Below are 16,210 nucleotides of genomic sequence, written 5' to 3' on the forward strand. Positions count from 1 at the left end.
TTAAACATAAAATTTGTTTATGTCTCATTAGTTATATTGAAAGTTTCTCAACCCGCTTTTCATGACCAAGGAAATTCATTGCGATGAATAAATTAGATTCTGAAGTTATTCCTGATTATAATAATAGAGTTGAGCAATAATACGAATTAATTTATACTTAACAGAAAAAAAAAACACAGCCAAAAAAAAATAGTGAAATGATTCTAAATAGATTAGAAATTTCGTATGCAGATAATTACAAGAACAGAGAATTCATGGAATAGTATTAAAAAGTAACTGATACTTAGCTCCTAAACTGATATTATTCAGCTAAAAAAAAAACATTACATCTAAGAGTATCATCCAAATAATTGATACAAATTCTTAACACTCTGCAACTATTCTTCCTGGAATCTTGATTTACGATGCCAATAGTATTTTTTTTTTTTTTTCTTTAGGAAATAAGCGACAGCTACCAAACCAAATCTCATTACTATCCATTTACTTCAAGTGAGGGAAAATCCATATCGATAATTTACAACTACACAAAGGTCATCACTAAATTCATAAGTAGATTACATAACTGCAGGTAGACATAACCAAACTTTTTACTAATTATATATATAAAAAAAAAAAAAAAAAAAACTGTCTGAAAATTAATGGAATTTTTATTTCAATGCAAATAAATATATAATGAGGTAGACAGTTTGCTCTAATCCTGACCGCTAGTTAATTTCTTAATATTTAGAGATAAACATATATTTTAGTTGAAAAATTGCCACAAATTACGTACAGAATTATATTTAAAGTGTTTTGAATCAATGAAAGTACTGCTGAAAAACGACTGAATGACAACTTAATTTTCTCAAAGTCCCCCTCCTTCCCTCCACCCTATTAGAAATATTTAGTAAAATATTTTTAGTATGCTCCTACTTTAAGATGATACTGCTACAATATATATATATATATATATATATATATACATAAAATACAGCACACAAAAAGAACCAAATTATGAAGTTTTGGATTTCATTATTTTAGTCCAATCAGCAAATGTCTTCAGCGAATTCTGCACAATGATATACAAATATCCCTTCATTTAAAACAGGGATTGAAGCTTGTATCAACAGTTACCCAGTTGTTAAGATAGAAAAAAATAAACCAAGTCTTACAAAAGAAATGCTTAAGATCATAGTTCAAATTACATGATGAGTAATCAAATTTTATCTTAAAAAAACTTTTTAAGTACCTTTAATGGAAAAATAAGAACTGCTATTAGTATAGTTTTATTATTGTCATTACTACAGAATTACGCATTAAAATGAAAATAACAAAGTTGGGCAAGAAGGTGTTCAATTTTAAATAAATATAAGTTGATATATCTAGCACTGCTCGGGATTAAAATCTTTTCATGTAAATTTTTAACATGAAAATTACTTCTGCGTATAATATTATAAAATATAAAACTTCTTTAAGGATATATGCATTAAAATAAAAGAGAAATTTGAAAAATATTGATGAATTCTATCAAAAAAGCTTTTCAATATCTTCTTATTTCCAAATCAATTGAATTAAATTTTCTTAAGAATTAATGAAATTTCGAAAGAAAAATTGCACAAAAAAGAAATCAGTATTATTGAAAAGGCAAAGTTCCTAATTTTAAGATTTTTTTTAATACTTTCATTTAGCATTTCTTAGGAAAGAAGGAAAAATATTGATTGATTTCTGATAGTCTAAAACTATTGTTGTCATCAAACATCTGTTTCATTTGCTCACAAGAACTCTGCTTTCCTTGCCACCATTTGAGTGACTGACCCATGCTTGTTTTTAAGTATTGTTAAATAATTAATTTGAAGCAAATGAAATCCTGGTAAAAGGGTGTGTATTAAAATAAAACAGAAACTAAAAAAAAGTAGTTCAAATTTAACATAAATTTTAATGCATTTAAAATTAATAATAATTAAAAAAAGAAATATTGAAGAGAAATAAATGTGATATGATTTAAATGGTAAAATTTTGCATTTTAGTAAGGTTTAAAAATATTTCCACTGGTATAATTTCCCTTAAAATTACTGTAAGGAAAAAAAGACAAAATTTTTCCTAATTTATATTTATTGAATACTTAGTTAATTTTTGAACAATGAAATGTTCAAAATATTCATTCTCTTGTCTTAAATAATATATGTGCAAAAATTTAATTGATTTCATCCAAGTTGTTTAAAGGATATGTAACATACATATGTAACCACAATGACTTATTTATATACATATAATACAACCAGTAATTACAGAATACTTTTCAGAATTATTGGAACAAAGTTATTTAAAATATTTTTTTATACAAGTTTCTCCTGGAAAATAAAAAATTACAAAAGCACCTTTCATCAATTAGTTAAAATTACTTTGTTACACTGCAGTTAGCTGTATTATGAAAAAAATATTATATCACCTCTTTATAAATAGATTTATAATGAAAATAAGCAGTTTTTTATACATAGAATTATCAATTACTATTCAAGTAATTCCATTCATTCAATTGCATTGTTAATATGAAAAAACATCTTCATTTCACAGATCTATTCAAGTAATTCCATTCATTGTTAATATGAAAAAACATCTTCATTTCACAGATCTCAACTCTGATTCAGAAAAATGATATTTTACAAACTTTAAAATGAGAAAAACATTGTATGTATTTTATAGTACAAAGCATAAGCATACAAAAAAAATTAACTGTTTAAGGTGAATCGGGGGAAAAAATATTATTACAACTTTCCTCATTAAAAAGTATCTATGGATATTTATCTAACAGTAAATTTTCAATTCATAGTTCAATTTCAAACTCAAAAAATGAAAAGATATATTTTTGTTTATATTTTGTTTTGTATTAATTAAACTTCCTTTTTTATCATTATTTTCTCATTTTCAAAACTTTAACATAAAGTAAAATAAAATATCTCAAAGACTGGCTTTGAAATATATTGATGAAAACTTTAAAAAAAAAATACTGAAAAGCAAATTTTTTATTTAATTCTATGTTACTTCAAGCTTTTTTACAACTTTCATTAGGTAAAATATTTGTCACAAAATTTTGACAAAATTATATATTTAAGATGTGGATTTATTCAACCTCCATTTTTTAATATAATTGTTACAACGCCCTGAATGATTTCTTCAGTAGCAACCAAAAGGGAAAAAAAAAAAAAAAAAAAAAAAAGACAAATATTTTAATCTGTAACTTCTAAATATTTATTCAGGTACATTTTAAAATGAAAAACTAATAATATATATATATATATATATAAATGGATAGAAAAGTAGAATATGTTTTAAAAGAGAAAAACAAGATTTTTGCAAAGTTTGCATCACAGATTGCATATTCTAGGTGTATAAGAAGGGGGGAAAAATGACTATAAGTGAAATTACACATACATTTTTCTTTTTCTTCAATAAAATTATGCTAATGATGAACTAACAATTCAAAACAATAATTCAAAATTGAAATCAGCAATAGTATTTTTCACTGAAATTTTACAAACAATTTTTAAACACTGCAACTTTATTTACAGTAATTAATTTGTAGCAAGATTATTTACTACAAATTGAACTACAATAAATAAATTTGTCTCATAATTTAAAAAAATATATATATAAAACACAAACACACATTTATAAAAATCAGAAAAAGACATACAGAGCAATCATAAATTAATCAATAATACAATCCAGAAAAAAAATAGTTTTAAAAATATGTCAAAGCAGTTGATATTAATATATACTTTAATTTTAAGTTTGATTGCCTATATTGAAATTTGTAGTAGCCCATACATATCTATGGGTATCGTATAATAATAAAGCGTTATCGCAACATTTTCTTACTAATAATTGATCTCATGTTAAAGTGTACTAAAACTTTTGAAGTAATAAATAATTTCCTTTAAAAAAATGAATTTTGGAAAAAAACATTGAAACACTATTTTAATACTACTTGCTTCACATTTTTAATAACTATTCTTTAAAAAGTGATTAATTTTTGAACACACTGTACAATTAATAAAATAGTGATAAAAGTGGATAATGGAGATAAACCCCTGAGTGTTAATTCTCAGTTTTGATATTTAGATTAATGGAAACAAGCAGCAAATCAATATATGTATTTTTCTGTAAAATTTTTCAAATACAAACACAATTAAGGATAATCATATACAAGAAAAATTTTTAACCCATCATACAATAAAGGACTTTTTTTTATTTTGAATAAACATTTTTAAAAAATTAACATTTTAAGACTTAAAGAAACCCATAGGAAATTAAGGGGGAAAAACCATTATTAAACATTTTATACAACCTAACAACAAATAATATTTTAAATCAATGGTTTTAAATTTATCAGCATGTTAAAAGCATTTATCGTACAAGTTAGAATATATTCTTGACAATCAATTAATTTACAAAATTTGATTAATATGAATATTTTCAAGTGAACAATACCAAATTCAATTCAGAAAAAAAAATGCAATAATTCTGTAAAATCAACTATTCTTAAACTGCAATAATAATTACAAAAAAAATCAAGATCCCTACAATAAAAAAAGAGAAAGATATGCAACTTTTCTTTCCATACTTCAGAGCAAATGATTTGGCTTGAGCTTTGCAAGGCTAAAATTTTACAATCAGTAATTTACATGTATATAAGCTCAGATAAGTTGTTTCACAAATACTGCCAAGTAGAGGTATTAAGTAGCAAAAAATATATCATTTTGATTAAAAATTCAAAATTTTAATATACATAATATACATGAGTATTAAATATCTAACTATTATTTCATAAGAAATACAACCAATTTTCACGTTCTTAAAAACAGAATATTATTACATTAAACATATTTTATATGCACAAATATAGAACTGGTGATACACATAACATGAACAACAGCCTCTTTCAATACTTTGGATTATTTTCCTTGAAAGTGAGACCAATAATATAATACAATGTAAAAAACACATATGATTAATTAAGGATTTTGATCAGTTGTTGTTTCACTAGGAGAGAGGGTTTCAGCTACTGTATTGGCACTTTGTGAATGCTCCTTTTGTGATCGATTTTCAAACACTAAAAATAATATAGATTTTTTTTAAATAATATAGATTAAATAAATATAGATAGATTAAAAATAATATAGATTTTTTTATAGATTTCTAAAAGCAATATAATGTAAACATACAAATATTTCTCAAGACATTTTATGAAAATTTAAGTTTTTATTAATGGGAAGATAATTATGAATATATAATTGTTTCAAAATCAATAAAAATAAGGAACTCTAACAAATAAAACATAAAAATCAAAATATTCGCTATATAACCAATAGGAAGTATAAGAGTAAATTTTTGTAAAACTGGAAAATTTCATTTTTGCAAAAATATTGTATATTTAACATGATAATGTTAATCAATCACAAAAAACCTGAAAAATATATCAAGATAAAATAAAAAGCCAAGAAAAAAAAATTAATTAATTATTTAAGTTTTAGTTTTAAAAACAGTGTTTTCAAAAATTAATAATAAATTAAATATCATTTTAAAATGCTTACTTTTTTCTTTCAGCCCTTTTCCAAAATGGTAGATGACAAAGTACACTGTAGATACTATAAGCAATACCCATATGACAAGAGCAAAATAGCCACAAACAAATGTAGCATCGTAAGTGGCATCAACATCTTTTTCATGTGTAATAGTCTGATAAAGAAAATATATTGATGATATAAAAATAAAGGTCCACAAAAAAAAAATTGCTGTTAATCAAAATTTACTTTATAAAAATATATTTTAAAATGATAAAAGATAAATAAAAATTTCCAATATGCAAATCTAAAATACTTAATGCATCAAATAATGAAAAAATTTTACTAAGCTCTGTCTTCCTCTTTATTAAACACACACCTTTTTTTTTTTATTAATCAACCATCTCTAAATGGATAATTTTGCACACAAGTAATAAATGTAGAAACAAATAAGATAAAATAAAAGTTTTTACAGATACATGAGCATTTCAATATTAAACTGCAAATATGACACTCCTTGTACTTCATTCATAGAATGTGCTTTATTGATTCATTATGCTTCGCAAGCGCAATGAGAATTCTTCTTAACAAAACACAAAGAAAAATATACTACAGCATATCTGAAACAAAACCTATTCTATTTGAATATCCTATTTTAAATAAAACTGATTTGAGGCCTTCTAAGCAATTCAATGAAGAAATACAAGAATACAGATTTAGGTTTTTTAGGTTTAGATACATGTTTTTAGCAAAAAGAAAATGGAAGAAACTATCGAAATACTTGTGGTCAGTTTCCAAAGGACCTTGAATAAACATACTATGAAGTCTAAATTCTTCAATTGAAAACCTGATTTGATATGATATATTTTTAAAATCCTAGGACTTCAGAAGCTTGATGTATATCCTCTCAATAAAAAAATTTCATAAAATACTCATATATGTATAATAATTAAATGGGAACAAATTAACTTCACATTTTGAATGTTTCGGATCATGGTCACAAACAAATTTACTATGCATATTCTGAAATTAAAATAATAATAATTTAAAATGTTTAATAATGAAAACTTGCTTATTTTTCAATTACACTTATAGTTCATAAATGATTATCTCATTAAAAGAGCTTCAGATATTAACATGTAATCTACTGTTAGTATGGAATTTCTAAAAAAATGCAATAATGAAGACAAATTACTGTAATTCATTTTATTTTCATTGCTGCTTGGTATAAATTTTTCTCCTGTTAATATTTTAAAATATAAGAAATATAATTAAACAAATATATTTTTAAGATGTTTAAATAAAAGAAAATTCTGTTTATTATAAAAAAAATAAGTCATATTTGAATACAATTAACAAAAACCTTCTTAAAATTTACTTTTTGGAATTTATTTAATAGAAGAATGTTTTTCATTAGATTGAGAGAAAACTCGTAAATAATTTACGAGGTTTTAAGTAATTATAAATATTAACAACAATATGATAATGATAATAATTGAACAAAGGTATATATGAATTCAAAGTTCTGTAATGTCAAAAAATGCTGAATCCATACATCACAAGGCAATTTAAAATATGTTATAGTTTAAATAGGAATTTTCAAATATCTATATGTCTTTAATGTTTCTTAAATACTATTACAATTAAATAAAAAAAAAACTTACATAATAGAACTTGTAGATGATATAACCAGGCTCAAATAAACCCAAAATATAAAATGCTATCATCACAGCTCTGTTTTCATGCCGCAACTAATAAGAAATAAAGTATTTGAGTATACGGTCAAAGAAAAAAAAACATTTTAAGCTAATTATATATGTACATGAACATTATAAAATAAAATTTAAGATATTATTTCAACTGGTTTTTAAAAGCATGAAAATTTAATTTATTTTGTATCAAGTATTAAACATCACATTAGTAGTAAATGCATGCAGCCTATGGATTAAATAAATATAAACACGATTATGAGATGAAAAATATTCATAGGAAATTATGTTACATGCATAGTAAAATTACTTAAAATTTTAGTATTACGCAATAAAAAAAATGAGATAATCTCAAACTTGACAGTTTTTGTTTATGATTTCAAACTGGCAAAAGAATACAAGATAACCTACATAAACAATTCCTACAAAGATATTTCTACAAAAGTATGAAAAAAAAATCATTAATATTATATTCAGAAACATAACTCTAAAAACAAAAAAAGTATCCATCTATAATAATCTGATTTTTCCAAGTGATATAATAAACTAATACTTACTCCTAAGAATCCGACCAAAATAAAGAGGATGCTTATAGGAACCCCAGAAGCTAAAATCAATTTTTGAGTTAAAGACATATCCAGTACACCTTTACCCATGACTAGAATCAACATGCTGAGCTACAATAAACACACAAAAAAAATTTTTATATTAAAGTAACTATTTCTATGCAATTTAACTATTAATTGTGTAATATTACTAAAATACTGAATTAGGAAATTTCTTTTTAAATAATATCTATTAAGAAACAGTATAATGGTTGTCAAAAATATTATTAATTGATTTAAAAATCAATAATCTTCATGTAATAATCAGTAAATGTCGGAGTTATTTATTTCAGTTACTAGATTTGCAAGAACTAAACCTATTAATGGTATTTAACTAAATTAAAACAAAAGAAAAGTAAAAATATTTCAATAAAGAATAGAGATAAAATGTTTAAATATTGCAAATTGCTCATTTTTTTAAGCACAACAAGAAAATTAAAAAGATTGAAAAGCACAATTGCAATATTTTTTTAAAAAATGTACAAATTCTACAAATATTTTTTAAATTTTTTTATGTTTTATTTTAACATATTTCTAACTTTCAATCACATATTCATATATTTCTAAGTATAATAAACAACAAATTATGAATAATTGCTATATTAAAATTGAAATAAAACTGATTAGTTTGGGCAAAAATGCATTATGCATTTTAAAAGTAAACTTTGTCTGAAAATATCAATGTGATTACAAAGCTTACAATTACAAAATTAATAAAATATTAATAATTAATACAATAAAAGAAATCAAATCTAGCATAATAATTCAGCACATTTAAATGAAATACTTTAAAGTGAAAATTATTACTTTTTACACAAAACTGAAGAAACTGAAATAAGTTTACATATTAACCTTATTTAAATTTATAAAAACTAAGTTATAAAAATTCATATATTAATGGTTTAAGCTCTGTGAGTTATAGATAAAATTATTATCCAATTATGGGCTAGACAAATTGAAAAATTTGGAACTATTATTATCATTGGTAAGTTACTAAAATATGAGAAGATTCCTAAATAATATAATTTAAAATGTTAAGAAAAAACAGTTAAATTAATAAAGGATAAAATTCAGTATTATTCTTAAGAATGTGTTTTTTAAATCTTTTGCATAGAATTGATAAATAACTAAGGGTAAATTATGCTTCTTTTGAAAAAAAAAATAGTAGCAGTGATATTGTATATGTGAGTGTTTTTTTTATTTATAAAAGTTTTTAATATGCAATTAATTGCATAAATTTCATGTTGCCTTTCAAGAAGCACAACAATATGCATCAATACAATTAAAATATTCGCAAAAAAAAAGTTGATTATTCATCAAATAAAAATGTTCATCAAAGGTGTCTCGCCGAACTTTTGTTGATTTTAATCATTAAAAAAATTATACACTTTTAAGATAATGCTGGAATGAATTTCCAAATATGCTTCTATAAAAAGAACACATACTTCTAATTAAATGCAAAATGAGCTGGAAAAAATATATGAAACATTATACCAATTTTACATTTTTCCATTTAGAAAAATCAAATTCAGTTATAGTAAAAACCAATTATCTTTATTAAATGAGGATCAGAATGATTCAAATAAGCAGAAATACAACTGGGAAAAAGCTCAAATATAAAGTAAAAAAGATGCTTCAATTAACTTCAATTCATGAAATTGCTTAACATCATTACAAAAAAAATTACGAATACATTTCCATTATATACATAAAATTGTATTAAAATTACTTATGAACTATATAATATGTATGCTCCCTATTTTAATCGAAGCATATTGAAAAACTGTGTTGTTCCAAAAAATAAATTAGTTTCTATTGGCAAGGTGGTGTAAGCTTTTTTTTTTTTTTTTTCACTTTTAACATCCTATTTTTTTTTTTTCTCTCTTTCTAAGTCACTTTTGAAAACTGGAAATTTAAATGACTGGGTTTCAGATACTTTAAATTCTATTATATTAATAATTAATGCTGTAATCTAACTTAGTTGAAGGTATCAATATCATTCATACTATATTAAAAAGAATGTATATTATATTAAAAAAAAATACTAGCCTGGAGTTGCAAATCAAACTTCAATAAAGAACTACATATGTAGAACAAACGGCATGAATCTTGCAATGAACTTATACCTCCAACAGTATTAAAAATCAAGTTGTTAGATCGACAATATCGAAAGCTTTGCAAAATTCCAACAACTATTAAAAATGGTCCCAATACACAAATAAGGCATAAACGAACCTAAAATCGAAATTTTTCAATTACTAGTTAATAAGAAATAACATAAAAATCATCAAAAGACAAAAGACATAAATAAAAGTTCGTACAACAATTAAAAAGAGCTTTTGTTATACTATTAACAAATTTTAGTCACAATTATAAATAGAGCAATAAAGTAGGCATATTTCTGCATTAATAATTTGCAAAGTTAACCAAACCTTTTAAAAATATAAACAAAAATATGTAACAAAGCAAAGTATGATATACAAATTATAGTTTTTAAAATTTTTATTTAAAATAAAAATAATAATTTTCAAAGAAGCAAACAAATATTCTTACTAATTTGCTTCTATTTAATACGTGATTTTGAATTAAATGCTAAATATAAAATTTGTAAGTAAAATTCTAAAAATCAATATATAGTCAAATTCAAAAGTGTTTTTTTTTGGGGGGGGAGTAAAAATGCAGTACAAAACTAACCATATAAATATTCATTTAAACTTTTGAGTTTCAGAAATTACTTCTTTCCATTTTTTAGTCTCAATTCAAAATTAGATAATTCATATTTATATGCATGTTTTCTTAAAAGCTCATAATTAATGTATTTTTAAGATTTTGGAGATATGATTAAATAAATAAAAAAATTCAACTCTTTAATTTAAAAATTACTTTTTTTTTTTTCACTTGAAAGCTATAAGATCAATATACTAGGATAATAGATGATTAAGTTCTAAAAAAATTAGAAAAAAAAAAAACTTTTTTTTTATTTCTATAATTATAGCATTTATTAATATTTAGAAAATAAATCTTACAGTATCAAAACTTATTTAAAAAATAAAATTTTGAAAAACATAATGCTTCAATTACCTTTTACTCTATAAAATGCTTACCAGTTTTGTAGTAGTCCTGACACTATTAATGTAGTTTACAATGCAGTACACCAGCACAATGATGTTGCTGACAACAAAAACAATCAATTCATCCCAACGTTCAGTAAAAATAGAATGTGTCACATAGTGGAAACAAAATACTGGAAAAGTAAAAGGGATTAATTAAATAATATTAAATATGAAGTTGGCCTACAAAGTTAACATAAAATAAGATTTATAATTTTTTTTTTTAAATATGAACAGAATTTTAAAAAAGTAATAATAATTAAGGAAGCAGGTAAGAAAAAAAAAAGGAACTGAAAAAATACAGATAATGCAAATTTATAAAGATATTGTTAATGCCTGAAACGTTTTGAAACAATGAATTACAAAACAACATTTGTTTCTCTCCAGATGCATTAGAATTATACCTTGTTTCTATACATCTTTCAGTGAAATTATTTTTATCAAATTAGATCTGCTAATTTAATGAATGGTTCTCAACAATCGATTTTTTTAAAATTAAGATCACTAGAATAATAAAATGGATTTCAAATTTAACATAAATCAAAAACATTAACCATAAATTTCAGCATTTAGATATGATTTTGAAATTCATAATTTTTTAATGCTAATTAACTAAGAATGCTTTAAAAAGAAAGAAAAGTTTCCAGTAATCTATAAAAACATGACTTTTTCTCATTATCTTGCAAAAAAAAAAAAAAAAATGCTATTTTCAGGTATGAGAAAATGCATTGTTATTTCCTTGCCTTAATTAGTAAATGTATAATTACCAGACATCTTTTCTACAAATGGTTTCAAAACAGAAAGATAATTAACTTTTTAAAATATTTCTCACAAAATTAGAAAAAAAAAATATTAAGAAATATTGAAAACTAAAGACATCTTACAAAATCTGCAGCCAACATATAAAGAATTTTAAAATAGTTATTTTCAATTACATATATAAATTGCTGCTAATGAAATGGGAAAATTTAATGTATGATAAATCATAATTGATAAAATTTAAGTATGATATTTGTTTTCTTTTATTGACATTGCCACTTATCCGAGATACATCACCATAATGGTTGTATTATGCATAAGAAAAGTCAACATTATCTAAAAATTGCTAAATAGATTCAGATGCCATAAAAAATAAACAAGTACCAAGATTAACAGAATCAACTACTTGTTTATTTTATTTAAGCTCATATTCTGTTGTAAAGAATATGTTGTTTTCATTCAACTAACAGACACTTAAAAGTATATATATTTTGTGCAACTTTTGAATTATTTAAATGAATTTAAGTCGCAAGTTTAAAAATTTAATAATTCAACTCACAGGGGTAAGTAATAATTACAAAATAACATGACATTACAACACATTGTTAACATGATAATACAATAATTCATGTTAAACAGGGGTAAGGAGTTAGATATAAATAAAATACAACTAGACAGAAATATACAATGCACTACTTAAATATTTTGCATCATAATTTTTTAGAGAAATTTTTTTATTTCAAATTTCACATTTAAGAAACAATCTTAATTTATGCAAATACTGCTATGAAAAAAAAAATCTCAAATAAATTTAAGAAATCTATGTAAAACAAAAATAGTTTAATAAAATATAATACCTATTGTTAACAAAAGGAGAATGGCAAATGTAAAATCACTTTCGCTGGGTTTTTCTTCAGCTAACCTGGAAATTGTTATACCTAAAGAGGCTGCAAGAGCAATCAAAGACACAGCTAAATAAGTCCATTCTAATGCCGAAAATGTGTTGAATGCTCGAATCTACAAAAATATGAATTCCATGATGTCCTTTTTACTTCATAACAAACAGCACATAAACATATATAAAAGAGCATATCTATTTTTAAAATCTATAGTAGTAATTTAATATTAACATTTTTTTATATTTTGTTTTCAAAAAAGAAAAAAAAAAACCAGAAATTTTCTTACCAGCTCCCAATTCTTTATTTTTATTTGAAGCAGAGAAAAATTATGAAATCCCTGCATTTATATTTATTTCATTTACCCTTCTCAATAATACATAAAAATATTAGAAATTCAAGTAAATGTCAACACATTTTATAATTATACTTCAGCACAGTCTAGTAAAAATTGTGCATAAAATTATTCATACTCTGTATTAACTGCATACTATAGGCAAAATGGAGGTTAAACCACATGCTACTGACAAACTTAGTCAAAAGAGTAATATGACATTTTTTTTTGGGGGGGAAGGGATTATGCATATATGTATTTAATACACAAGTATGAAATTATTTCCAATTACTATCAATTTAAATCTAACAAATCTAAAATAAAAATACAGTACACTCCCGATTATCCGCGGAATTGGGTGGCGCGGCCCCCGCGGATAACAAAAATCGCGGATAATCCGAAAAAAGCTAAAGCAAAAAGCTGTAGCAAGAGAAACACAGTCATTCAAACTGAAAAATCTTTTTATGTACAATAAAACGTAAAATAAACAGCAGGAAATTTTTAACTAACGCTTAATATTTTAGTATATCACTCAAAACTAACCTAAAATGCATTTTGTTAATGAAAACAGAAAAGTGCTTTGTACTTACGAGAGGCGTCAAGGATGCACAGAAAAATTAATACATAGGTACTGTTTTGATACTGTAATGTATTATGTAATTATAAAAGCATAACTGTAAAACTGCACCTTTTTGAAGAAATCAGTCAAAAAAAAAAAAAAACTTTGTGTGGCAGGTGCGGATAACTCACTCGCGGATAATCGGGAGTCTACTGTAGTGACCAAAAAACAGAAAATTTTCTTTCCTTACCTGTTAAGCAGGCTTTGTCATTTGTAATGAGAGGAAAGAGAAAATAAAATTATTTACATAATAATTAAAAATATTTACAAGCTAACTTTATAAGGAAATACAGGTTTCTAAATTTTCCTGCATATTTATGCAAGCAAGTACATAAAAAAAAAGAAATATTTTCAAGTACATCACCTGTACAAGCCATAATGACAGTGGCATATTGATGGAGGGAAAGGCAGATACATAGTATTAGATTGCCCAACTGTCATGAAGATAAAGTATGAGTACATGTTTGTCACTTTTTAAACAGGACTTGCGAATAAAAATAATTACACCATATTGCAATTTGCCTATGCTTTGGATAAATCAACTAAAAAAAAATATATAATTTTTATAGATGTGTGGTGGCAACTCATCCTATTGGACAAAATCAGATTTGAATGTCAGAGACAGTTCAACTCTTGTTTTGAATCTTGTATATTCAGTTTACTTTCTTACTACTTAATTTTGTTTTTTATGCGTGTCAACGGAGAATCTAAATATGTCTTTATGTAAATAGTTATATATGTGTGTGATTGTGTTGTGAGTAAATTAATATTTTTCTTAATCGCCTCATCAAGATGGATACATATCTCATACACAACACATCACTCCCCATAGATGTTTTTATAGTTTAAGATATAACAATGAAAGCAGGTACTTTGTATCAAAGTGTCAGAAGTTTTGAGTTAAAAAAAAAATGAAAATCAGGTGCCAAAAATCAATTATATCTAAGCAACAATTATTAGAAAACTTTCAGCTCAAAAGTTGTTTTCTTATAATGAGACAATATTTTATTCAATTTGAATAGTCTTCCACTCTCTAAAATTAAGGAAGTTAAAGAAAAATCAAAACTTTTTTTTCTCCAAATTATGGACATTACTAAAGTAACATACTCCTCAGAATGAGGTGAAAAAAAATGGCTATCTGAAAGCATTGAGAACTTATATGCTTTCAAGACAAAAGTTTCTAAAAATTCAACGGAGCGGGCATTCATTTCAGATGAATGATTTTCACAATATTGTAGCTGCATGATTATCAGTTAAAAGTTACAGAAATTAGGTCTTGAGAAACATGAGAAAGCCAGGAACTTAAAAGATAAATAAAAGTTTGAAATCAAGTGGTTAGAAAACAATTTTAAAGACATGGCTAAATAGCATTTATTAATAACACATTTAAAATTAATATTAATACATATAAGCTATAATGATATTATATATTATATCTATCTATGTATTTAACTATATTATATATATATATAAAGAGAGGGAGAAGAATTAAATGTTATAATTGTATATTGTTTCAAATATTTAAAAAAAAAATCCTCATATCTTGCAATACATGATCTTAATCCTTCCCTTCATGGTCTCGGAACTTTTTTTAAAAATAATACGCTGTTACATTAGTAAAAGGTAAAAAAAAAAAAAAAAAAATGTTAAAAATATATTTATTACATAAAAGCCACAAAATAAGAATTTATTTACATAAATAGGCAATTTGTATATACAATGAAGAAAATATGTGACAGTTCTCTCTAGTAATTTGAGGAGGTATAAAGCATTTGTATATTCCTATGGTAATTGAGAAAAGATTCTTTTCTCTCTTTTATTTGCCTATTTGAAGAATGATTATAAAAATTATGATAAAATTATACATAAAAAAAAGATTGATAAAGTTATAATTAACACCTTTTTTTTTTTTACTAATAAAGATTTTTTTTTTTTTTTAGTGATTCTCGAAATTCTCTTTTTTATGAATATTTCTCTCACTAATTCTAGAAACATATTCAGACAAACTTTATTATTAAACAAATATCATTCATTACTTACTTTTCCAAACCAGGTTTGTTGAACGCGGGGTGGAATAGGTTTCAGATTAAACCGACTCAGAGAAATAGGACTTTCCGGTTCTTCATTACTTGTAGCAGGTTCCATTTCCATACAAACTTTTTAAAAAAATCTCACTACTTCAGAAGTACTTTCATAGAAAAATTAATACACGTAAAACCGCTTCCTCTAGAGGAGTGAGCAAACCACCATATTGATAACCGAGTGCATTCGAACTACTATCTTTATTTACCAATGGGAGTATGTTCTTTATCTACAGAACTTTCGCAAGATATACCTCTGTTCAATCTGCACTAAAACTTCTTAAAATATACCAAAAATTACATCTCGTTTCCGTTATGAGTGTTTAATATCTCACGCCCCAAATTAATTTCACTTTGAAGCTGATTAGCATATGACAAACCGAAAAGCCTCGCATTGTTTATTACAACATACGTAAGTTTCACTTTCAAACAGAAACAGAAGCATGTGAGTTGGAGTTGAGAAGCAGAAAAACTGTCGCAGCTTGCTCAAATATCTATGGTTACAACCGTGCATGTTTTTAGTTTCGGTTTAGTATGAATAATTAAATATAAAA

At 24.2% G+C, this 16,210-nt stretch overlaps 1 protein-coding gene across 1 annotated transcript; it reads right to left on the minus strand.

Moving 5' to 3' along the window:
- Nucleotides 1-2,987: 2,987 nt before the first annotated feature.
- On the minus strand, nucleotides 2,988-16,105 carry LOC129963848 (uncharacterized). The gene is made up of 8 exons (XM_056078424.1): nucleotides 15,616-16,105; nucleotides 12,584-12,743; nucleotides 10,962-11,101; nucleotides 9,907-10,092; nucleotides 7,810-7,929; nucleotides 7,208-7,294; nucleotides 5,574-5,718; nucleotides 2,988-5,092 (listed from the first exon to the last, which is right to left on the minus strand). The coding sequence occupies exons 1-8, from the start codon at nucleotides 15,724-15,726 to the stop codon at nucleotides 4,995-4,997; spliced, it is 1,047 nt and encodes a 348-aa protein (XP_055934399.1). The 5' UTR covers nucleotides 15,727-16,105; the 3' UTR covers nucleotides 2,988-4,994.
- Nucleotides 16,106-16,210: the final 105 nt, after the last annotated feature.

The sequence above is a fragment of the Argiope bruennichi genome, chromosome 3 (assembly GCF_947563725.1).
Source record: "Argiope bruennichi chromosome 3, qqArgBrue1.1, whole genome shotgun sequence".
In the NCBI taxonomy this organism is placed as follows: Eukaryota; Metazoa; Arthropoda; class Arachnida; order Araneae; family Araneidae; genus Argiope; species Argiope bruennichi.